This window comes from Emydura macquarii, unplaced genomic scaffold (genome assembly GCF_026122565.2).
Source record: "Emydura macquarii macquarii isolate MOO-44397 ecotype Brisbane River unplaced genomic scaffold, CSIRO-AGI_Emac_v2 contig_1451, whole genome shotgun sequence".
Lineage (NCBI taxonomy): Eukaryota > Metazoa > Chordata > Testudines > Chelidae > Emydura > Emydura macquarii.
This window is the reverse complement of record NW_027131588.1, coordinates 18,748,869-18,773,665: the sequence shown is the minus strand read 5'-3', so window position 1 is coordinate 18,773,665 and position 24,797 is coordinate 18,748,869. Positions and strand designations below refer to the sequence as shown.

Below are 24,797 nucleotides of genomic sequence, written 5' to 3'. Positions count from 1 at the left end.
TAGAGCTCATTGAAGTCAATAGAAAGACTCCATTCCGTTCAGTGGGCTTTTGGACCGGTCCCTAAGTGTTCTTGTTAGTCGTGTCAGTAAACATTCCACCTGTGAACTAGAATATTACATAGTCTGGCAGACTGATTCTCAGAAATCACCAGAAGCCACATATACACATGTTTTCCTTCAGGAAATGCTACATCTTGCACTACTCAAGGAATCCAAGAGAATTAAAACGTATTGGCAAAGGAAGAGGGGTGAAATATCCATGCAGCACTGTAGGGATAAGTGTTAACATTGTTTAAACGTGAGAGTATAATCACAAACCACAGCGCTGTGTGGATAACTTTTTTTTTTTTTAAAACAAATATTGACGTGCTGATCAAGTGTAGAATGTTTTCATCAAAAGAGCGATAAATCAAAAATGGAAAACAAACCAACACAAATCCAAGTTGAGTGAAGAAGATTCAAATATAAATGCACATCATTTTCCTTTTGGCTATTTCCCATGACAGGAAAGTGGATCTTTGGTTCACTTTCTCCCCACCCCCGTAGGTTTATAGGGTTGCCTCTTTGTTTCTGCAGGTTTCACAGAACAGATTCCACATAAATATGTAAATACTAGAGTTTAAGACTCTCTTTTTTTTTTTTTTTAATGAGTCAGCTGGAGTAATCTGCAGCAGACTCTGGGGAGAAGGGAAATGTGTGAAATAAAATAAAGTTTAATGGATCTCCCAAAAAAGCCACTTCTGGTTAAAAGATTAGCCGCATTTTTACACATGGATAATATTCAAACCATTGAGGGATGAACATGTGGGCCAGATTCTCCACTGCTATAAATAAGTCTATTTCCACTGAAGTGGATGAAGTTGCACCCTTTATTTCTGCTTAGGATCCGGCCTAGAATGTTGACGATGTGATGGAAATTGTCAGTCTCCTTGTTGCTAAGGAATGGATCAACAAGGTTTTGTTCAGTGATTTACAGGAGGCCTGAAAAGCGCACACACAACTGCCTGCTGTGACATCAAAATTATTAGGATGCCAGGTTCTTGCATGGGAGGTTATGTCTAACTGGGACTTTGAGCCTTGAGAACAGTTGGGTCACGTAACCCAGACGTTAGCCTCCCCACCCCTTTGAAAGTCCGAAAACATGCAATGAACTCTTACATGACTTACCAGGCCAAAAGCCATGCAAAGGAGTACGGTGCTTGCTCTCCCTCTAAGGGAGTAATGGCTTTTAGAGAAGGCTGCTTCAAATCTTAGCTTGCTAGGCCTGTACTGATTTGGAGGGAATAGGGGACTGTCTTGAACAAAAGAAAAACAAGCCTTGAGATTTTAAGTGGGGGGAAAGCACTGTAAACAACTAATGAGATGGTAAACAAACTTGCTACGGATAGAATGAATGCTCAGATAATAAATGCTGCATTGTGACCTGGTCTGGGTTCATGAGACTTGGAGAGAAGAATGTAGGAGAGAACTTAATTCATTTTACCAGAATCCTTTATGTCGGGTCCTTTGTCTTCACTCTACACCTGGTGATAAACCAAGGGAGGCGTGAGACATTATTTAGCTCTTCTCTTTGTTTTATTTTTTTGTCGTTGATTTGTTTATCATTTCTAAAGCGCGTATTCCCCCCCGTTTGGCAGGGAGAAAGAAAGAAAGAAAGCGTTGTACTCTTTTGAAGACAGGTGGGGAGAAGTCCCCACAGTGAGTGCTCTGTAGTGCTGCTCGCCTTTTGTTTGTCTTTACTAATTGGTTAGAATGTCTGGTATTAAGTTCCATCGAGTATGGATGTTAGAGAATTCCTACATATCCTGTCTTAGGGAATTATACTTTGGAAAATTAAGTCTCCATCAAAGCAGGAGGTGGCGTGTACAGTTCGTATCCCCTCTTCTTCTGCTTTCTTTTTCTTTTTTTGAAAAGCTTAAGAAAAGAATCTTCTTTTCAGGAAAGTTACACTGAAATTCATCTGTGCTGTATTCATCTGCCTTCATTTGTGCCATTCATGGGCAGCTGTGGGTTATATAGGACAAAGCTGATGAATTCCTAACCTCCACATTCAAAACAGTGAATTGGGAAAGGTTCAAGACCTCTTTTTTTTCTTTCTTTTTCCTTGGCGGGGGGAGGAATACTGGTTTTCAGTTTGTGTTCTTATATTTTCCCCTCTTCTCTTCTTCCCGCCTCTGCACCCCCATCACATTTCTCCATCATGACACTTTAATGCCATTTAAAACTCGGTTGGACTCCTTGAGACTTCTCTGTGTGATGTGGATATTTTCCTCACGATAGCCAAACTTCAGAAATATCTTTCAATTGGAAGTCCCTTTCGTGGGATTGAGGATTAAGTGTCCTTTTTAATATTGACTCACTTTTAAACATCAGCCACTGGAGAATGTATCTGATCTTTATATTTTAAAATTAAAACCATTTCAAATGTTAGGAGGTGAATAGTTATATATTTCTAGTGAATGCTCCATGCTGGAGCACTTTGTTATACCCAGCTTTGCTGTGAGTTTCTCAAATAATTCCATGAATTTCAGGGGAAATACTGCAAATGCTCTTCTAAAAAAATTGGTTACTCATAAACATCAGGGACTAGATCCTCAGCTGGTGTAAATTAGCATAAATCAATGGAAACGTAGCAGTTCACACTAGCTGCAAATCTGTTTTGGATTATGCATCGTATATAGAAGAATGCTCACAGTATATTAACCTGCCTCTATTCCACAGTTTACAGATTTTTTTGAAACTAGCCCCCTTTTTATACAACTTTCATTTTGAAGCCTCTCACTTCAAAATCAGATTAAAAATAATCATTTCAGTCAACAGCCCTTAATTGTTAAATATAAACTAGATTTGAGATTGTAGAGATGAACAAGTACCATTCTTCCCTCCACACCCCTTCTGAAAGAATTGTCTAAGGGTTTCATGATTTAGGGCATGATCTAATGCCAATCAAAGTAAACAGGACTTGGATCAGGTCCTTAAAACCTCAGATTCCCTGACCACCTGGTGTAACGTCCCTTCATTTTCTCCCTAGATTCTTCGTACTCAGAACCTCCGGATGTTCAGCAACAGCTTAATCACTACCAATCAGCAGCTCTGGCCAGGAACAACAACAACATTAGCCCCATCCCACTTTCTGGGGCTGCTGCAGGAGCAGAACAGAAAACTGAAGCCATCCTTAACTGTGAATTTTGTGAATTCTCCTCGGGTTACATTCAGAGCATTCGGCGCCACTACCGTGACAAACATGGAGGGAAGAAGCTCTTTAAGTGCAAAGATTGTTCCTTTTACACAGGCTTTAAGTAAGTACTGTATGAAACAAATAAACTGAAATCAGTTCTAACACTTTAAAACACAAACACTCCAGTTCGTGAGATCTTTGATGGCTGACTGGAGCATTACAGAAACAAGGCAATGGGTGATCAGGGAGAGATACATAGGAACTGCCATACAAGATCACACCAGGATTAATCTAATCCAGTTTCCTGTCTCTGACAGCATCCGATCCCATCTGCTGCAGAGGGAAGGTGCAAGAAACCCCTGCAGTAGGCTGTTGCAGAACAGTGTGTCCACAGAGAATGATTCTTCCTGACCTGCAATGGTTAGAGGTTGGTTTCTGCCTTGAAGCATGAGGGTTTACATCTCTTCCAAAAACTCCTGCATGTGTTTTTGGAGGACGTGAGAAACCAGCATGAGAAGTGAGGAAGGCAGATGTTCTAATGAAGTAGCAGAGTTTCCATTGACTATCTGAAAGAGTCTCTACCATATAAGTTGATAACCTCCTCTCTTTCTCTCTATCTGCTTCAGATGGCAGAAGTGAAACACATACATACCCAAAAGTGTGTTTCCAGTACCTGATTACTCCCTTCCTAGGGTTTTAGATTGTTGTTATTGCTCCTTTCCCCCAAATCAATAATATCGGACATAACAAAACTGTCTTAAATCAAGATGTAATTAAATGTGTTGACACTTGTGATAAGGAGGTTTGCGTTCCGTAATGCAGTGTTTCTCAAATACTTAAGGATTAGGTCTTTCCTGTTAGGAGTGTAGAAAAATCCCATTCCTTATTTATTATGGAGAGTGAAACACAGAAGAACACCCATTGAAGTCAATGAAAAGACTCCTAGTGACTTCAGTGGCCATTGGTTCATGCCCAAACCCGGCAGAGTTTGTAATTTCTTTGCTGTCAAGCCAACAAGCTTGTGTAGCTTCAAAGGCACTGTAAATTCCTTAGTTAAGAGTTAAGCAGCTTGCTGCATTTACCAACTCCACTACTCCATAATCCAAAATTATTGAACCACTTAAGTTTATAAACTTCTCCTCTGCTGCTGAGCTTGCCACCAGATAGGTACCTAGTTAACTTCTTAGGTATGTGTGTGCAGTGCATCTCTCTCTTACATGTGCAGCTAACAGTATAATGAAATTTGCTCTGCAAAGATATGCATTAGTGGAGTTTTATCAGTCCTGCATTTTCAAAGCTTCATAACTGTTGTTTTTTAAAATCTTTGAGGTTTTTTCAAACTTACTGCAAAACATTTACTGCTAACTAAAGTCCATTTACATACCAAATCTGGAGTATAGCGTTTCATCTGTTTTTGAGTTAGTCCCACTAAAGACAAGTGGCGAGAATGTTTCTACTGTCAGAAGAACATTTATTTGCAGCCTTGTAACTCCAGAATGGTTGAAGGGATTTTGCTCAAACTTTCCAACCATGTTTTGCCTTTGGCAGAGAGACCAGGCATGGAAGATTTCAGCCCAAAGACTTCTTTTGAGCATGTGGAATGGAAATTCTTTTGCTGCAGTAACTATAGCAGCGTAACAGATGCCACCATTGTAATAGAATATTTTGTCAGAGTACACAATGGCTACGTAAGAGTCCAATCCTGCAAATACATCTTCACATGTGTTACTTGCATGAGGAGTCCCACTGAAGTATCATGTGGCTTTATACAGACAGGCATCTGAGTGGCATCTGCAGCACTTTAAATAACACTTCTATAATTGAGCTTGGGCACTTGAAGTGTGTAGATTTATGAAATAGTTTTTTTAATCTCTTCTTCTTCTCCTTACTTTATAGATCTGCGTTTACTATGCATGTGGAAGCTGGGCATTCAGCAGTTCCTGAGGAAGGACCCAAAGACCTGCGCTGTCCCCTTTGCCTGTACCACACCAAATACAAGCGTAACATGATTGACCATATAGTCCTGCATCGAGGTAAAGGCATCCCTCACAGTATTTGTGTCTGACAAAGAAAACCTTGAACGATACCTGTTTATTTCAGGCTCAGGAAATGAAGTTTTCATCTGAATGTGACATCAAAGTGTTGAGTAGACCAGAACTCTTGCACGTACTTTTAGTGAAGCATTTTATTTCTTTTCTGTGAAGTATAAAGAATTAAAGTGGAAACAGGAGAGATTTGAAATTGTTTAGCATTTCTCAGTCACCTGATCTCTATTTAATAAGTGTTGGCCTGTCCCACAGAGTGGGTGGAGAAGTGTATCACTCTACCACCCCAGAACCTTGCTGTTTCCCATATATATATATTTCTAATGAGACCTCGTTAGCATATCACCCCTGTTCCATATACACTGTTAATGGATGGATCTCTTCCATCTGTACTATCCCCTACCCTGGACACCCCAGATCATCCCATGAGGACTTAAAATGTCTTTCATCACAGGTTCATCAGCTATTCTTAGGAGCAAAATTGGCCAAATGTTAAAAAAAACAATTAAGAGCTGATTTAGGGATTATCCTGTTCTATTAACCACAGGCTTGAAAGCTCAGAAGAGGCAGCTGTTTGGACTCTCTCTGGGCTAGGATTCCTGCCGACAGTTATCACGCTTGATGCTTATAGATGGTCTGTTGGCTGCTACAGCCAAACCCATGTGCTTGGATGGCACCTTGCCTACTTGCAGGTTATCTTGCAGTGTGATATTGATGCTGAGCAAACGTGGGTTTCAAGTGCCATCTTTCCCTAGAACGCTGTCACGGTATACGCTATGCTATGTTCTGGGCTGCTTCAGGTTTAGAAGGGGCCCAAAGAGTGATGTAGATAGAGTTGATAGGGTACTCCCAGCCGTTGGAAGCACTATATTGAAGAGGCATCTGGGAAAATCATAGAGACCTTCCTAGGACTCAAAAGGCATGTAATAGACCCAGCACAGTGAATGTAAAAGCTTGGCAGACAATGGCACTCTGGGCTGACTCAGCGTCCAAAGGCATTATAGCACCAGGCGGCCCAAGTTTGTTGACCGGCAGGGTATGTTGCAATGGTTGTCTGTCTTCTACGGCTTCAGAGAAGGAAGTGTGTTAGGGTGTATTTGGGCTAATAGAGGGGTCACTGAGGAATGGGCTTGTAGGTACTTCTGGGGGGTTGCATTGGGTCAGAAGAGTTCACAGCTCCTTCTAGGTGTAGTTTGTGCGAGCTGTTGTCATTCTTACTTCTTTGTATTACCACAGCACGTAGGAGCCCTTGGGGTGATGTTCTCTGTCTTGCGTTTGTGTCTGGACCACGTGGTGAGGCACAACTTTTAAAACGTGAATAAACAAACATAGGTAGAAGAATGGTTTGCAGAGCGCTAGGCCTGGTTGGAAACCTTTCCTACTAAAGCAAGAGTTTTGATGAAAAACACGATTGTTCAATAACGTGCTTTGGAAGAACTTTCCATCTTCAAAGCAGTGTGCAGACGTTAACGCGTTAATCCTCACAGCACCCGGGGCAGCAAGTGGATAACTCTTCTTCTGTGAAACTGGGGCTTACTGTCTTGGCACTCCTGCTACGCAGAGCAGCCTTGAACCCCCATGTTGGTGAGCTCGCAGGTAGAGAAGAACTGCCCTGGTGGCAGGTGTGACTGAAGCATCTCTCTGCCCAGCTGCCAGAACTGTCCTTTGGGAGATACTGGTGGCTGAAAATAATAGAGACCAGACCAGTTGCTAGATGAGAGAGAGAGAGAGAGAGTGTGTGTGTGTGTGTGTGTGTAAGTTAGCACATTTACACTCCTTGCTGAGCTGCACTTCTGTTTCCATTTTCCAACAAGCTCTATAAGACCGACTGCCTTTAATCTCACTGCTAATCTGGCCCTGTGAAAAGAGACATATGTTTGTCTTTTAATTTTTCCGATTGATCCAGCGCTCCTGTCGTAGATCTCCAGACGCAGAAAATAAAAGCCTGAAAACACAGACCAAAAAACGAACTTGATAGTCAACACTGATGAAAGAGCTCTCCGAAAAGAGGTGGGGGGGGAAGCTTCCAAACTTTACCAACCTCCTTCTCCCAGAAAGGCCCTTTGACACCATTCAGGCAGAAAAGGGGCCTTGGTGTAAAGTCTCCGATGATGTCTGCTTCCAAGAGTCTAAGGGGAGTAGTTCTTTCAGACGCACAGCTCCCCAGCTCTACGGGACAGCAAGGTCAAAACCCAAATCATTAATCCAAGTCCCTCTTCCTAATGAACATGTGACCAGATCAGAAACCTCACCACCGTGAGGCATGGGAGATCTGCACTGCTGCGGTCTGTTCTGAACCCATTCCAGAGACAGAGGGCCTTGGACTCACCGTGTCTGTCCAAGCACTCATTTTTGCAGGGGGTTGAGGGTGAATAAAGGATGCCGTGCATAATATCAGTGGAGCTATGCTAATTTAGACCAGCTGAGGATCTGGCCCAGTCTGCTGATCGGTGCCCCTCCTTTCTCCCCAGTGGATAACTAGTTACAGGTGTACAACCCTGTACCGGCTAGTTTTCACTGTGATGTTCAGAGAGCTTTGCCATGTGGCACAGAAGGATGAAAACGCACTGTAAATATTGTTTCTGTTGAGACGTTGTCCAGAGGCCCCGGTCAGAATGAAAAGTCCCTGATTACACCGGATGTAGCTGAAACTGACAGCCCGTCACCCTCCTCTCTTTAACCGCAGTTAATGCATGGTTATAGAAGTTGAGACGTGCACTGGGCTAAAGCCATTATGAGCTAGAGTAGGGAACGGCTTGTTAGAGAAGTTCAGGCAAGGAATATGTTTCCTATTAAAAGTTATGGGCGCAGGATGTTGTTAGTCTGCCTCTGAGAGCCTTCTACCATGTGTCACCTACTCAGCTCAATCAGTTACACATCATAAGTGTGGTTTAACTTCCCTTTTATGGGCACAGAGGAGCCGTGATTCGGTGCCCTTTACTAGTCTGAAGGGGGAGGGAATTTACAGGACCAGAGCCTGCATTGCAGGCGTACAGTGGTGAAGAGGCTTTTGAGTCGCTCTTGGGCTTTGTGGCAGTCGGATTTGGAAAGCTCTGGGACTTTCCATAACTGGCACTGTGGAAGGCCGGATCTGTGCCCAGCCCAGCCGTTGGCCTTTAATTTAGCCCAGACAATGCAGTTACATTTTACTGGCCGTTCTCTGATGTGCTTTCCTATCCAGCACGTGAAGAAAAGCTCTGATAGCTTTCCAGCGCTGAAAGCAGCATTAATGCCAGATGCCTTGGTTCCAAGAGTCCAAATGCACAGAGCTGGGAGGGAGCCCTGTAAAATAGCTTTCCTATGCCACAAATGTCACAGTTTTAAGTGCTGCTATATTGGAGCTTCCCCACCGCTATCTTTTTCCCCCCCCTTCCTCTGAAGGGCCGCGGGTTGACATTTTTACAGATGGAACAAACTGTCACTGATGCAGGCCTGAATCTTACTTGTTCTGAGCCATTAGGGGCACATTCCATTTTTTGAGTGGTGCGAGGAGAAGGAAATATTTCCGAATCAGGTTGAGTTTTTTTTTGTTTTAAAAAACTGATGCTTGAATGAAATAAAGGCTTTGGAATCCTTGAATGAGTCCCAGAAAGATAGATTAATGAGCAGAGAGGGCACATGAGATGGTCAAAGGTGCATGATAAAGGCACTTATTTTATAGATATCAGCCCTGTATATGTGGGGGATGTGTGTGTGTGTGGGGGAGGTGTCTAGGTATTCTATGTGAACATATAAACTACTAGGAAACCTGGATTACTTTAATTTTTCCAAACTGGAGGCAAGAGACTCAATGTTTCTACCTTACCAAAGAAACTGATGCCTGGGTCCAAATCCACAGCTTGTGTGGCAGAGCGCCGTTGAAATTCATGGAGCTACCCCAGTTTACATCTGCTGGGAACTGGGCCTACTTCTTTAAAAGAAGTTGTTCGTGATTACCTACGTGAGAAACAGCGAACTGCCGCTTATCCTGCAGTCTGTAAGGAGTAACGTTATTAAAGTCCTGTGTCCTAGGCAGGCCCCATCGACCATGATCCCGGGCCCCAGGGCAGAACAGTCAATGGGCCCCCTAGAAAGGGATGGCTCGGGTCCGAATGGGCTTCCGGAAGTTCCGCTGGAAGTTTTTGCTTATTTATTATGGGCCATGCAGGTTCCCGGGTGGCTGAGGTGGGTGTATCTGCTCCTCAGCTTCCCGGGTCCCTTGGGCCCCCCAGAGAGATGACTGATGAACCCGGGAAGCTGAGGGGCAGATACCGCCTCCACAGCTGCCCAGAAACCTGCATGGCACGTAATATATACGCTCGGCTCAGGGGAGGGGCGGAGAGCGTGAGCGGTGGGGGCCTTGGGAGAAGAGGAGGATATGTATCCCACCCAACCGAGCCCTTTTAAATTGCCGGGCCTCTGGGCAATTGCCCCCCCCATGTTGTTCCCTTCCCCGCTCCATCAGCGAGCCTGGTTCTAGTTCAAAAGGGCAGTTAAGTAATGAAGACCTTTTGGTGACCCTATATTGAATGGAGGATTTCCCCTGTGTGCACACAATACTCAGTGGCCCCTAGTGGATGAAGGCACCGAATATCCAGACTCTAGCTCAGAGGAAACAAGGAAACTTCTTGTCGGTCACTCTGTTACGAGAGAGTGTGTGTGTGTGTGTGTGTGTGTGTGTGTGTGTGTTAGTGTTATATACAATAGAGACCCCTGTCTGTGTATGTGAGTAATATTAAAATTCAATAGACTAATTTTTCACTACATTTTTAAAATCTGAAATGTAGGCATGACACCCTTAATTTGGAGATTTGAGCATATGGATGGGCAGTGAAATGGGCGTGAAGCTCTAGTCCTACGGTGACGTTCCAAGTTGATCGTGTAGAGCATTTAGCATAGTGGGGTGCTGGTCTAGGACTAGGGCACCACAGTAATATTTAAAGGTTCTTCCCTTGGTATGCTCAGAACAGTCACCATCAGAAAGACCCACCATCCTGTCAAGTGTGTCCTCCCCACCAACTCCCAGACTCCGCCGCTCTGACTCATGGCTGCACCGCCACCAGTCGCTCTCTTCTTTCCCTTTCTCCTATCTAATTAGTGGTCGTTTTCAGGATGACCTCTGCAATCACTGCCTTGAAGAGGATTAACCCTACCTTTTTTTTTTTTTTTAAGCGATTTGTAGTTGCATTTCTTTGTGCCAGTCCAGTCCCTCCCCCACTCCATCTTCCCCCACCCTCAAGAAAACGTTGCAAACGACTTGCTGGTAAAAGAATTGTGTTTATATACACACAGCAAATCTTGTTTCTCGGGGCGGGGGGAAATGCACATTGCTGCTAATACCGTGCTGCCTTTTGTTTGAAAGTGAAAATGCTCATCTCGTCGCATTTATCCCAACAGAAGAGCGAGTTGTTCCCATTGAAGTCTGCCGATCCAAGCTGTCAAAATACTTGCAGGGAGTAGTTTTCCGCTGTGATAAGTGTACCTTCACCTGCTCCAGTGATGAGAGCTTACAACAGCACATAGAGAAGCACAATGAACTGAAACCTTACAAATGCCAACTCTGCTACTATGAGACCAAACACACGGAGGAGTTGGACACTCACCTTCGAGATGAGCATAAGGTAAGTTCTGAGCAGAATTTTGTTGGGACCACATACACATTGCAAGTGGTAAATTAACTTGACTTTTAGACAAGATTAAATGATTCAAGAGTTAGAAATGTCCCCCAGAAGGGAATAATTTTTTTGGTGACGTTCCTATTTGCCAAAATCTTGTTTTGTTTTTTCTTTCTGAATTTCGGATACGCTTCCTGAGCCATTCAGATAACTGGACTTTACCTGAACGTGTATGTAGAAAATGTATATAATTGTAGAACATTTATATGCCTTTTTAAAATAGTTACGAAGCAGCCATGAAGGCGGGGTGGGTGATCCACTTCCCGTAAAAAGTTGGGAGATTCCAAAAGTTAAGATTGCTCTGGCAATAAACAACATCAAGAACATGGCATATAGTGCATCTTTGAATAACAGAGTGTAATACGTTCTGCTTTACGTTTAAGGAAAAGATAAATAGAAAATCCATCATGTGTACATCATGCTTGGTTAAGGCTGTGTTGGCAGTATTAATTTTTAGAATTCCCTGGCTATGGGTGTGACCCATACCCATGTTGGTAAGTGCTGAAAATTCACTCCCTCTACTTTTGCTAAACAAACCACAAATTTTATTGACAAAACGAGCGTCAAAAGTGTCAGCAAAATCTGTTTTGCTCTGAAAGTTATTCCACTGTGTTTTAAAAACTAGCTTGGTGAACTGCAATGCATTTACTTTCCTTATGTCAGCTTGTTAATAATTCACATGCTTTGCTCCCCTTTTCTTTACTGCTGCTTTAGAATCTTTCTACTTCTCCGCACTATACAATTCTTAGCTCTCCCTTTTCCCCCACTGGTCACAGGCTGGGTGCTGTGCCAAGAATTCACTGTTCCCCAGGCCTTTGATGGGATGCATTAGACTGGGAAGATTTTACCCCTGTCCTGGCCGTCACCAGAGGTGTATTCTCTTTGTCTCTAGTCATAGCCTAGTTACTTTGTTCACAGTCTGTCTCACTTTTAAAAAATGAGTGTAAGCTAGCTATTTTGTGCATAGTGCTTGTTATCTAGTAAAGCTTCTTGGTTGTAGGTGCCACTGTCACACTATTGCACTTGGCATTTGCCTATTGGAAAACACTTTGCTTTGTAGAAGTTTCTCAGATAGAAAGTGACCTGTGCGTCAAATTCTTTCCAATTTTCCTCCCTGAAAATGGTCATTCCAAGCTGATACTTGATACAAGGTGCTGCAAGAGTGTTGTACTGGATTTACCCCTCTGTCTAAGTCAGCACTGGATCAGTGCCTTGGTGTAATGCTGATGTTACTGGAGGTGGTGGTGGTTCAGATGAGTATGAATCCAAAGTCGTGACCATGAGTGATCATTAAAAATCCCAGGGTGATCTTAAAGGATGTTAACCCCAGCGTCCTGGTCACATTCCATCTTGAGTAATTGTATTCTGCGCCTCTGTTGTAAATCTTTGTCCACAGTTTCAGTTGGATACACTGGAATTCTTTGCTTCCCTTCCTAAGCTGTTGTGTACTATTGCTGTGAGCTGTTAAATAGCTGGTGCATTTCACCTAAGGGTTAGCTGAATTTGACTGCTGGGTGAAGTGTTCCCTTTATAGTTTGTAAATCAGTTTGTGAAACACTTTGCAACCCTTTGTGATGAAAATGAATCTGTTACTAATGAGTGAAAATGTACTCACTCGGACAGCAGACATGTATAGTAAAGAACCCATCTCTCCACGTATTAAACCGAATAAGTCATTTGCAAAGGATTCTGCTACACTAGTGTGCTGCTATATTAATATTATACCTCAAAGGATGCAATGATGAAGACCATAGAGTGCTTGGGGGTTAATAGTGGTACTGTATTGTTTATTTACTTATTTTAATTATTTTTAAGTTTAATACCTGCACATAGGGGGGTAAACAAGGAAGATTTCTTAGCTGACAAAATTGTTGCAAGGTGAGTGAAGCATGGGGAAATGCTGTATAAAAAAATTTGAGAGACAATTAGCTGGATGTCTAATTGTGTTGGAAGGGGAATGGGTATTAACTTGACAGAGTGTTGGTAGAAATGGCCTCTGGCAAATTTTACTTATCAGTCTTTACTCTGCCAGTAGAGGCTTTTTTAATAGACATGAATATTAATTGATGATTCTATTGTTTCTTTTAAGGTGAGTCGTAATTTTGAGCTGGTTGGACGGGTTAACTTGGATCAGCTGGAACAAATGAAAGGGAAAACAGAAAGCTCCAGCAGTGATGAGGAAGAAAAGGAAGAAGAGATGAGCCCCAAGACTGAAGAGAGAGGTCAGTATTCCTTCCTTTTCTCCCAGGCTGGGCAGAGTGATGTCTCTGACAGGCCCATAGAACAAGATTAGCCATTGATGCAACAGCAGATTTTTTCAGGAACCATGGATACATGTCAGCAAAGGCCTAAGAGAAAAGATGCACTTTGAGAAAAAGCAGATAACATCTATGCAACTGAGGTCTCTTGCACATGTGAGTCAGTTGTTTTGTAGAATGGTAGTCCACAGGACTACTAGATTTATATGTTGGTAACCCATTTGCAGCCTTGCTGTTCCATGTAAACCCTGTGCGATATCAGAGTTAGGGGAGAAACTGAGTTTTGGACTGTCCTTGTTTGCTTGTCATGCTCTTCTTTAGACCTCCCCCCTCCATTCCTGCCCCCCCCCCCCCACTTTATGCATGACTCCCCTTTTTAGGTTCAGTCTGGCTGGTACCTGTGAAACAAAAGCAACACTGTGCTCCATCTTGGAAGCACATTTTCTATTAAGAGCCCGGTTCAGCAACCTACTTCTTTTAGGATGCACCTAACTTTTAGGAGGTGAGTACAATCAGACAGTTCACTTGCTTAGAAGCTGGGCTCTTGATTAAGTGCATTGCTGATTACAAGGACTGCGCAATGAGAGCTAATCAAACTGGGGGGGTTTTTTGGGGGGGGAGGGGAGGTTGGAATGATTTTACGATGAAAAATGCCCTTTCTGCAAAACCAAAATTGTCCATAGTTTCTGCCAGTGAAATTGATCAAAGCTTTCCGAAAGGGGAGCCAGGGCTGAGCCCTCTTCCCCCTCCAGCCCAACTCCAGGATTGGAGTGGCTGAATGCCCCAGCTCTCTTTCTGTCTGGCAGGCAGGTTAGAAGGCTCTTATCAGTTTTTACAGTGGAATTTACAAGAGCTTTCCTGACAGGCAGCCACAAAATCCCAGACCAGTTCTCCCAAAATGGAATTATTCTCACCCCTTCCTCTGAACATTCTCACGGGTTTGATGGGTTTCTCCTGGTTCAGGAAAAATATTAATTTTCGACAAAAATGTGAAATTTTTCTTGGGAAGGGATTTTCCATTTTCTGGCCAGCTCCTCTGTGCAGTCCTAATCTGTTTTACTCAGTAGCACACTCTGTTCATAAAGTGCTTAGCAGAAGGAGAATGGTGTTTATTCTTTTCTGCAGCTGCTCAACCTGGTCATTTAACCAACAGTAGTTGGGGACGGAATATGAAAAAGAAATTTTCTATCCATCATACGGGTTTTTCCTTTAATATTTCTAAGTCAATTTTAGTGCTTATGTAATTTGCTAGACCAATAGCCCCAGGAACCAAAGTCCTCTGTGGATGCTCAGAATCCACCCTATATTGCAGGCTTCCATCAACCAGACGTAATATGGCAGCCACTGCTAACGAGGTTTTGAACTAGTGGCTCTCAAAGGTGAGGTTCTGTGAATCCCATTACCAGTTCCCTGTGCCATCCAGTTCCCAATTCCTATTGTGCTGCTGACTGGCAAGTTACCAGTTTCTACACATCCAACTAAAGGAATGCTGCAGTCTTTTTTGTTTTCTTTTCTTTTTTTTTTTGGTGAACTTAAAAAAAAAAATCAAAATTGCATTCAAAAACCATTTTCAGAAGGCAAAAAAAACAACCCCCACCACTTTGAAGTTTTTCAAACTTATTGCTTTCGTCTCACAGGCAGCGGATAGAACAGAATGTGGATTTAGGTCATGCCTGTCATTCCAGTGAAATCTCAACATGTTCGCTCTTTTAAAGTCATTGCACTATCTGTAGTTAGGACATTGCTTTGTAGAAGTTTCTTGTGCTCCGTGATAACTCACCCAGAGCTTTTGTTTAATGAGGAGGGAGGAGTGTTGGATAAGAAACCAGATAGTTCTTCTTGAAAATTTTTTCCATGAGATGTTTGATGGTGGCCCTAGAGAAATGAAAAGATCTGCAGAAGGGATATCTGTTTCACAAATACTCAAAAATATAGCATCTGTAAAGGTGCAGCATCCTAGGTAAAAGTTTGTCAGTGTCAAGATAATTAGTCCTGTCAGATCAGCAATGGGTTTTGAACCTAGGAACTTCAGTGCTGAAAACATCAGCCTGCACTGCTTTAGCTAGAGCACCAAATCCCCTAATTTGCAGCTGCAGCAGACCTCCTAACTTCTTATGTAGATCAAAACAGTAAAAAATCTTATTTTAACTTGTTTTCAGGATACTTAAATCTCTGGATGCATTTTATCATGCAAATGTAAGATAGGAACCTTCTGGATTGGGTTTTAATCAGCAGAGACAGGGGAAATAACTACATTTCACAAGGACAGTGGTTATAATGTGGAGAGTATTTCATTGTTTTTGATCCATTTTTTTCACTTTCTCTCTGCATCTGGAAGTGGTTAAAAATAATCCATGTTTGATCAAACAAGGGGTCCAAAAATCATACCTTTTTGAGGATTTTATTTACCTACCATTCTCTGTGGGTTCCTCTTTAGGCAATGATCTCTCTTCTCTCCCTTTTGGCGAGTATCAGCTGTAGTAGTATCCATGCAATATCTGACGTGGTACATCCTCTGTCAGAGACACTGTGGGTAAAATTTTCAAAAGTACCTTTGTCCCATTTTCAAAATAACATAGGCACTTTAAAAGTTCAAGTTCCATTGACCTTCAATCAGACTTCGTCTCCTATGTATTAGGGAACTTTTGAAAATGTTACCCTGTATCTTGTGCCAAAGACTGGATTTTACATAAAAGGTCTCTTTCAATTTTTAAGTATCATGGACGAAATCCTGTTCTCTGTTCCTGCTCACAGCACACACAGAGAAGTTAGATAAAACCATAAATATTCTTGATGGAAGATTGCAATTCAGAATGGTTACACACGAGAACCCCAAAACAGAGAGAGAGAAAGCAGGCTGCTCCTTAAAACAGAGAGGCATAACTCTCTCCACCTTATTATAACCTGGCTGTCTGCAGGACCAGGAAAATCTCCTAAAATTTAAAGTGACATCCTGCCGTTTTAATCCAGTTTTCAACGCACCACAGCCCCACTCAAGTCAATGACTTCAGCAGAGTTGGGATTGCTCCCCAGGAGCCTAACCACGGGCTAGGTTGTGACTTGGCCTACAAGCCAGCACAGGGTAGTAAGAATTCCTGTCACATCTCTACGTGGGCTATGGGAAGACCGAATCCACGCAGGCAGGAGTAAGCAAAGCCATGCAACCATAAATTGCTCCCTGGAGAAGATGGGTGAGGCATGGCAGGGAATGGTTGGAGCCTGGGTATGACCTGTCAGCACAGCAAAGCCATTGTGTGCAGGCCTGGGGGACAGGAATAACTTGCTGCTTGGTGTAGGACAGCAGAAAATTACTTCCCTCTGGGAGCAACCATGTTCCTTTTCTGGGATGCTTCAGGGACAGAGCAGCTACGTGCCACCCCTTGCTATAGGCAGTGTCCTAGACGCACAGTCTGTCCCTATGAACTTTTATCTCTCAGTCTTAAAACAAGCTCAGACTGTGAGATGATTCATGCAGTAGCAAACAAGCAAATGTGTGCCCACAAAATAACACAAAGTCAAAGGCAGTCAAGTCAAAATACTATTTTTCCCATGGAACCATGGCATATACTCAGTTTGGTAGATATGAGATGCCCGTACTCCTTTCAGCTTGATTTCTAATTCAGGGAGTGATCCATGTTCGCAAACTTTAACACCAAACTGACCAGGAAGTTGTGGGGAGTGGGAGAGGAGAATATGGTCCATTCGGAAAGGGTGGAGGATTTCCTAGGCTAACACTCAGTGTTAATGGGAATTACAAATCCAACCCCTCTCATGCATTTGAGCAAAATAGGCTGTGTTGTCTGCACCGCCTCTGCACAGACCCAGACTACATTTACCATAGGTGAATCAATTGAAATAAATTTACTCTAGGTGCATTCTTGCACAGAAGAGCAGCTATTGCCTTCAAAACTTTTTACCCTCAGTAGGTGATTGACTTTAGCCCTGGTGCAGAGATGAGGTGTTATAGTGATGCTTATAAAGAGTGTCTGAGCAATCTTAGTGGCTGGATCCTCAACTGGTTGTAAACTGACCTGGTGCCATTGACTCCATGCTGATTCATATCAGCTGTGGATCTGATCCCATGATTCTTAGTCATATAAGGAATTGCTGCATCCTGAGAAATCTGAAGCCAGCTCTCCTTCAAGGGGAAAAGGATAAAAGCTGTTTAAAGGAACATTCCCTCTACAGTGTAAACCATTGATGAAGGTTACAAACTCATTGCAAAACACATCTGTGCAAAACCTACAAACAGAGAATGGGAGTGAGTGTGTGGGTAATTCTAGTTCATAGCTTGAACGTGAATGGATTAAATTTTCAAGTGGAGAAACCAGGCAAGCAGAGATCAAAACAGAACGGGGCAAAATCCCTTTTCTTTCATTATGTAGTTGGGGAGGAGTCAGAAAGGCATTCTGTTGATTTCTTGCTCAAGATAATCCCTGCTAAGGAATTAATGCTGTGACCAGATGGTGCGGTCTCATTTCTAGTGAAAAGAATCAACCGAGATAGTCCATGCAATTATTTTTAATGGCTTGTGTGGCGATCTTCTTAATTTGTGAGTGAAGGTTTCGTCTTTTGTTAAAGCTGGCTCCATTCACGAAGGGCTTGGTTTTCAGAAGTGCCGAGGGTCTGTAGCTTGACTGCCCCCCTCGACACGTCTGCAAATCAGGCCAATAGCGTTTTGTATAAAAGATTAGGATGGGAGGAAACACCTATTCAGTTAAATATCACTGAAGAATTTTATCAAATGGTGCTTTACACATGAGATATCCTATACGTGGGCATGAGGGACTCGTATCTGGGGATCAGATGCCTACTACAATGAGACTGCGTTGCCCAAAATTTGCTTTGTGCCTGAAAAATGTATTTAGACTTTATTTATTTTCTTCCTTACAAGCTGTTTCCACACTGAGCTTCCCTCATAAAACTGGGTTTGAACTCCGAGGGAGGTACACGTGTTCTCTAGCCACTGAAATGTGGAGAAAGAGGATGGTACCTATGGGTAGCAAACTTCATTACAGATGTTTTGAAGATGGGGAGCCAGACTCTTGAGCTGCGAAGTGTGTGTGTGGTGAGAGTTTGGGCCAGATTTTTCAAAAGGGTTTCTTCCCCCACTGTCCCCACCCCCGTCTCTTTCTGAAGGATAGCAAAGGAGGCCACGCTAGGTGATCGTAATTGTCCCTTCTGGCCATTGCATTTATGAGCCTGTGCGTGACATTTCTTTTATTCTTTCCCAGACTCCATGATATTTTCTGACACTGGAGCTCCTGAGAAGCGTTTTCCATGTGAGTTTTGTGGGAGGTCATTTACAGAGGGCTCTGAGTGGGAACGGCACGTACTGAGGCATGGCATGTAAGTTTGTTTACAGACTATTTTTCCTAACAACCGAAGTCAACAGTAGATCTTTGTCGCCCCCTCACCTCCAACCTAGTGAAGGCAAACAGAGGGAGGTGAATAAATAATTCTGGTAGGCCACCATAGCAATCACTGTGTGAAATTCTCTGGCCTGTGTTATAAAGGAGGTCAAACTAGATGATTATAATGGTCCCTTCTAGCCGTCACACTTATGACTCTACTGAACCCTGAATTCCAAGATGGCTGTGTTACTTCAAATGGATTGGAACCAAAAGCTTCGTCTAACTCTCTTCATTGCCCCGTGGTGTTGGAGTGGCTGGATTCAAACCCCCAGATGCGAGCAGTCCCTCGCAACTTCAGGCCTGAATCAAATCCCATGCTGGAAGGAACCACTTTTCAAGATGTGGCCCAAGATGGCAGAAGTCTCACAAGTGCAGCTCGTCTTCAGAAACTTCCACCATTTTGGTTCAGAATCTCGCGTGGGCAGCTCCAAGACTTGAGTGTGATCAAATCCAAACTTGAATCATGGGACCGGGTTGGCCTTAACCCTGAACTCAGAACCCAATGCTAAACATCATCCAGATATGAGCACCGCTTCATTGACGTGATGGTGCTGAAGACAGCCATTGCCATTGTCGAGCTCATAGGCCAGCATGAAGATGCCTACAAATCATAGTGCACTTTCCACCTGGGTGCCACTTTTTGGTTTCCCTTCCTATTCTTTGTCTCAGGACGTTGATATTAAACTTATGGTAAATTATGTTCATTAAAGTTTTGAGATCCTCAGGCAGAGGACGTCCCTCTTTGAAAGTCATACTGTGAGGTTAATAGCAAATGATTTTATGACGTGCATTCATTAATAGCAGTCCTGGATGGTGCAATCAGCACTGGTGTTTTGGTTCACTCCGTTGCCTTTAAGAATTTTCTTGTCTAAAATCTCTTAAATGCTCCTTAACTACTCCAAATGGGAGGGTTCTTCCAACATTGCTATCGCTCAGAAGAGACAATGTAGTTTTTGTATATTGCTAGCCTGACGACCTTTGCGGATAATAAATACTGATGTTTTCTTGCCCTTTTTCTTGTCTATTTAGATAGCCAGAGTCTCTGCCTTAGCACAATGGAGCCTTAATCTCAGTTGAACGCCGCTGTAATAATAAATAATAGGAATGAGTGTACGAAGTTTAAAGACTGGAGCTCATTAGGCTTTTCCGTGGTTGAAAAGCCATTAGCCGTTTTAGATTGTTCACCCTTCAGCAAAGGGACTGCCTTCACACACACATACACACACACATGCCCACCTAGCCCACTTTGGGACCAATTATAATACGAAAGATGAGTACAAGGAAAGAGGGGAAGGGGCCTGGCCTTTCAGTGACCTCTGATGAAAAAGGTCAAGCAGCAAATTTGGGATTATTCCTGCCCCTTGATATTGAATGAGTTCCAGCCCCTAATGAATAAGTACCAAATTTCAAACTCAATGGATACCCAGAAATTCGTGTTTCATTCTGACACTTGTCTTAAGCATGTGTATCATATTAGATGCCCGAGGTTTGGCTAACTGCATTGTCTCTGAACGTCATTAGAGGAAAAATGAGTTCTTTTCCCCTGCTGTAATAAGTAAAGGATGCCTTTGTTTTATTTGGGTCTGATTGTAAAGTTCTCCGCTTTCTGTTGCTCACATTTCCAGGGCCCTGAATGAAAGTAAGCGAGGGACCAGTGAAGATGAAGAGCCGAAGGAGAACACAGAGGAGAATGTTAAGGTACCGTCAGCAGAAGAAAAGGAAGGCAGTGAGAAAATGGTGGTGGACTTTTCCCACAAGAATGAAACTGCAGTCCTTGGAGTGGCTGCCGATAAATCTCTCCAGGAGAACACAGAGGCCAAAAACGAATAAGCATTTGGTGTGATTTTAATTAACCTACTTGAACAGTAATGAAAAGGGGGCGGGAGGGGGGGGGGGCTGAAGGAAGAAACAAAGCTGCTTTTAGGACTGAATGATCTATTTTCAAAGCACTGGTACCTGTGTGAGTGTGTGTATATTAAAATTATTTAAATGACGGAATAAGTGGCTCCATTACATCACTGCATCTTTTCTTCTGGATTTTGACAATGGGAAGTTACCTTCATCTTGGACTAACGAAGCGACTTCCCACGTTCCTACATGACACAATGTGCTTTGCAATGGAGACCTGGATTGTTTGAGAACAGAAGCATCGTGAGCGTGGAAGAAGGGGGAGGGAGGGAGGGGACAACTTTTTGACGCACAAATTTCAGTGCGTTTTTCTAGTTTTAATACATTACGCTTTTCCAGACTGAATGCAACTGCTTTAGAAATGAAAAGAAAGGAAAAAAAAAAACAAAAAACTGCTTTGCTTAAAACAGTCACCTGTTCCTTAGTACCTCAAAATTAACCAAGGGAAATCTCTGCATTTGTCAGTACTACCTGTTGTCGTTGTGGTTAAATGTAGAGAGACTGCTGGGTGAGATGGTGAATGGAGGAAGAAAAAAAAGAAGTTTTAAAGAAAGGAAAACAAATTGTGCTTAAAATCCCAGTGTGGGTTTTATTTCTTAAAATACTGTGATTTTTTTAATTATTTTAGTAAAAAAAAAATACAAAAAAAAAAGAGAGAGAGAGAGACTTTAATTCCTAGATAACTGTTTGTGAATTGTCATCCTTTATTCCAGGTAAGCTGTTTGTTAGTATTCAACTATAATTTTAGGATTTGATAGATTCATGTGACTGGTTGTGCGGTTTTGTTTGCCACATGTTCGTTTCCGATCAGCCTGAGGTGTTACAAATACAGCACAATTAAGTTTCTCATGTAAAATGATTTCTTTTTCAAGCGGGGGTGGGGGGGAAAGGAGACTTGTTCTTGTGAACAAATTTTTTTTTTTTTAAACATATGGGAAATAACAAAGAAGTTTAACTTTTTTTAAAAATTGAAACTAAAGAACCAAACTTATGGCACAGCTATGCAGCTTGCGGGCCAGCCACTTGGGTCCTCATAACCATTCTGTTGCTTGTCCAATTAACATCCATCAGTCTCACGCCAGTAACTTTTTGTTAAGATTTGGCTGCCTTTTTGTATGTGGTGTGTGGTTTTTTTCCTTTTTGTTTTGGTGCAGTGGGGAGGGGGGAGGGGGTCTCTGATAACACACATTTTTGCAAGGGGAGGTGAAATAGTTACATACTACATGGAGCCTGGAGAACTACTCTAACTCGAGTCAAGACGGGAGTTGCTATTTTTCCCCCCTCCTTAGCTTTTGAAGATGAGGGGAGCAGTGTAGAATAAATAGGAATCTACACCCACAGGGACTGATCCTGCACTCTTCCCCCCGCCCCCCCTTTGGCGAAAGTCCCACTGAAGTCTATGGGAATTTAGCCTGAGTGAGGAGTACAGGATCCAGGCCCATGGTATGTTCTGATTGTGAACAAAACAGTTTCTTTCCAAAAAGTAGAAAGTACTTGACTGAAACCTAGTTTTAGAAATGCATGTGTCTCTTTGTTTGTTTTTTTGTTTTTTGGGGGGATGTATTGGGAGGGAAGGGAAAAGACAGGAAGCTGGTGAAAAGACAGCGTTCCACAGAGCTTCACATAAAATTGATGGCAAAAATGTTGCATTTGTGGAATAAGTGCTACTTGAAAAGCATGGTGTTTTTGCTTTTAAGGATTCATCTTTTGCGGGGGGGGGAGGGCGGTGTGGAAGTGGGAGGGAGCATCATGTGGAAAACACAGCAGAGGGAAAAGTATAAATACACATTTTGTGTCTGTATTTGTTTTTTAATTGGCCTCATTTCAAATGTATTTAAACAGTTCCATACCTGGATTGGGTGTTTGTAATGGTTACCAAAAATGAAAAAGAAAAAAAAATGAAATAAATGATTGTGACATGCTTTTATCACTACTTTATTTTTCAAATAACATGTAAATATTGTAATCCATTGGATTTTGTTTTGCTAACCTGTTAATAAAAATATGGGACCATTATCCTTTTAACAAGCCTAGAATGTCATATATTTCTTTTTTTTTCTTCCAGCCCCCCATCCCCCCAAATGTATACCTGATCTGTTGTGGACACCACATTTTAGATGCATTATTATGATTCTGTTATCTGTAATGATGACCTAGAATTGAAAATAACATTTTTTTTTTCATTGTTTAATTTATACAGAGAACTTTTTCAGAGTTTGACCGAAGGAAATAAATAGCAAAATGCTAACTCATCGGCTCCAGCACTCAGTATGTCCTGATTTTAAATTACTGCTTACTGATGGGGGAGAAGGAGGGAGATCCTGAATTGTTGCACTGATGGGTTTAGGTTTTTTTGGTTTTTGGTTTTGTTTTTTTTAAAGGCAATGAAAATGAATAAAGACTTTTAAAAAGTATGTGTGGTACGTGTATCTTTCTATATTAAGTACTTTTAATGGCCTTCTTACTGTAGTCTCTGTCCATATCTGGGGACCTCTCAGAGGCTTAATTGATTTCACACTTTACCTTGGGCAAATACGATTTCAGCAATCTCTGGCCAGCTTTTTACTCTTATTTCTGCTGAGAATCTAGAAAGGACTTTGTGTTAATGACTGAAGGCTTATCTGGAATCTTCTCAGCAACGACAGAGTTTTAAATGCATTGGAAATATGTAGGAAGTGTTCATTTTGGGGGGGTTGGTGTGTCAGCCTGGCCCTGCTTCCCCTATAATTCCAGAAGTTCCTTTGATTCATTGGGTGCAGAACTGGACCGATTGTATGGGTGTTAAATAGCACCAAACCCCTGATAATCTGATCACATGATATGGACCCTTCTTTTTAGACATTTATCCAGCCACGATCAAAATCATTTGAGGGCTGAAATACATATCCCCTTGAGCCTATAGAAAACAAAACAATACATTTGGGGGTTTCCGACGCTGTCTTTCTCGATGCTTTCTGGAAACCTCTCATCACTTTATTTGTATAGTTTATTGATTTACAACATTCTGTGAGTTCTTTCTATTCCATCCCAGAGCTAACCTAAATTTGTAAAAGTAATTGTTTTCCCAGTGGTAGAACACTAACAGCAGGTACATTGCTAGTGTAGTAAGTGGGACAAATCCTAGTCTTGTATGATACTGGTATAAATCTACCAGTAAGTTACAATAGTGTAACTCCCATTTATTTCAGTGGCATGACACTCCCCTCCCCCCCCGATTCATACTAACCGCAAAATATGACCTCTTGAGCGTCTGCTCTGAGTTCCATATTTGCACTGGGGAGCAGAGTGTGTCTGAATTCAACTGTTTCAGGTTCCTAAATTGAATTAAAGTGCATCTTAAGACAACGAGCCAAACCACTGTAGTGAAAAATGTAAAGTATGTGTGTTGGGGTGGGGGCAGATGGAAGGAAAGGAAGTGCATTACTGTATATTAAACTGGATGTGTATTGCTTCTCTGCCTTTAATTGTAAGCACAAACAGAACATTCAAGGTCAATGTTACTTAACTTGGCGCAATTCGCTGGCCTCCTGGGGATCAGTAAGTCCTCTGAGAACTCAGATGTTCTTTGCTGGTTTGTGCATGCTGTGTTCTTGAGGACTGGTTACTTTTTTGCCTTCTCGGGAGGTCTGTGTAAGCTTTTGTACCTTTATGTCAACTAATTGCAAGCTGAGGGGCTTTGATTTTGTTCTTTTCCTCCAATCAATTACATCCCATTCCCCTCCATGCACTGCTTGCACTGGTCTTGCACCATTGCAGATCCCAGTGACTTCAATGGCATTAGGCTGAATGTACACCAGTGCAAAGGGAGATCGTAATCTGGTTCAAGTCATTTAAGATCCCTTACTCTCTATTATCTAAGGAAAGCCAGAGCCACAGGAGTGCGTCATTCGGCCTAGGCATTGAAAATTGGATGTCTGGATCCCACAACTGGTAGGAATACTACTGGTCATTTGAGCACATTTAAATACAAACTGAACTCACTTTGCCCAGCCACTGAAATGCTTTTACTCAGCTTTACTTGTGGGCTGAGGCCGTAGCATCACTTTCACTTTCTGTTGAAAAAGAGGATGAGCTATTCCCTCTGCAGTTTAAACAGCAAGAGTCCTGTAGCACTTTAAAGACTAACAAATCTAATTTCTGCAGGCATAAGCTTTCATGGGCTGCAACCCACTTGGTCAGATGCAAGAAACAGAAATCAGATAGGGGGTATATATATACATCCAAGGGTAAGGAACAACAATGGGGAGGGGAGGTGTTAGCAAAGTCCATTCAGTTAGAGTAGATGAGACCTATTCACAACCATTGATTAGAAGGTGAGAATGTGAGAACAGTGACAATTA

General features: G+C 42.4%; 1 protein-coding gene across 7 annotated transcripts in view; it reads left to right on the top strand.

Moving 5' to 3' along the window:
• Positions 1-20,713, top strand: part of ZNF462 (zinc finger protein 462) — a 103,070-nt gene extending 82,357 nt beyond the window's left edge. For all 7 annotated transcript variants that reach the window (XM_067553281.1, XM_067553279.1, XM_067553282.1 and 4 more), the window contains 6 exons: positions 3,032-3,299; positions 5,075-5,211; positions 10,600-10,823; positions 12,967-13,099; positions 18,370-18,484; positions 20,175-20,713. In XM_067553281.1, coding sequence (XP_067409382.1) covers positions 3,032-3,299; positions 5,075-5,211; positions 10,600-10,823; positions 12,967-13,099; positions 18,370-18,484; positions 20,175-20,379 — 1,082 coding nt within the window. In that variant the 3' untranslated portion in view covers positions 20,380-20,713. The remainder of the gene's footprint in view (positions 1-3,031; positions 3,300-5,074; positions 5,212-10,599; positions 10,824-12,966; positions 13,100-18,369; positions 18,485-20,174) is intronic.
• The last annotated feature ends 4,084 nt before the right edge of the window (positions 20,714-24,797 follow it).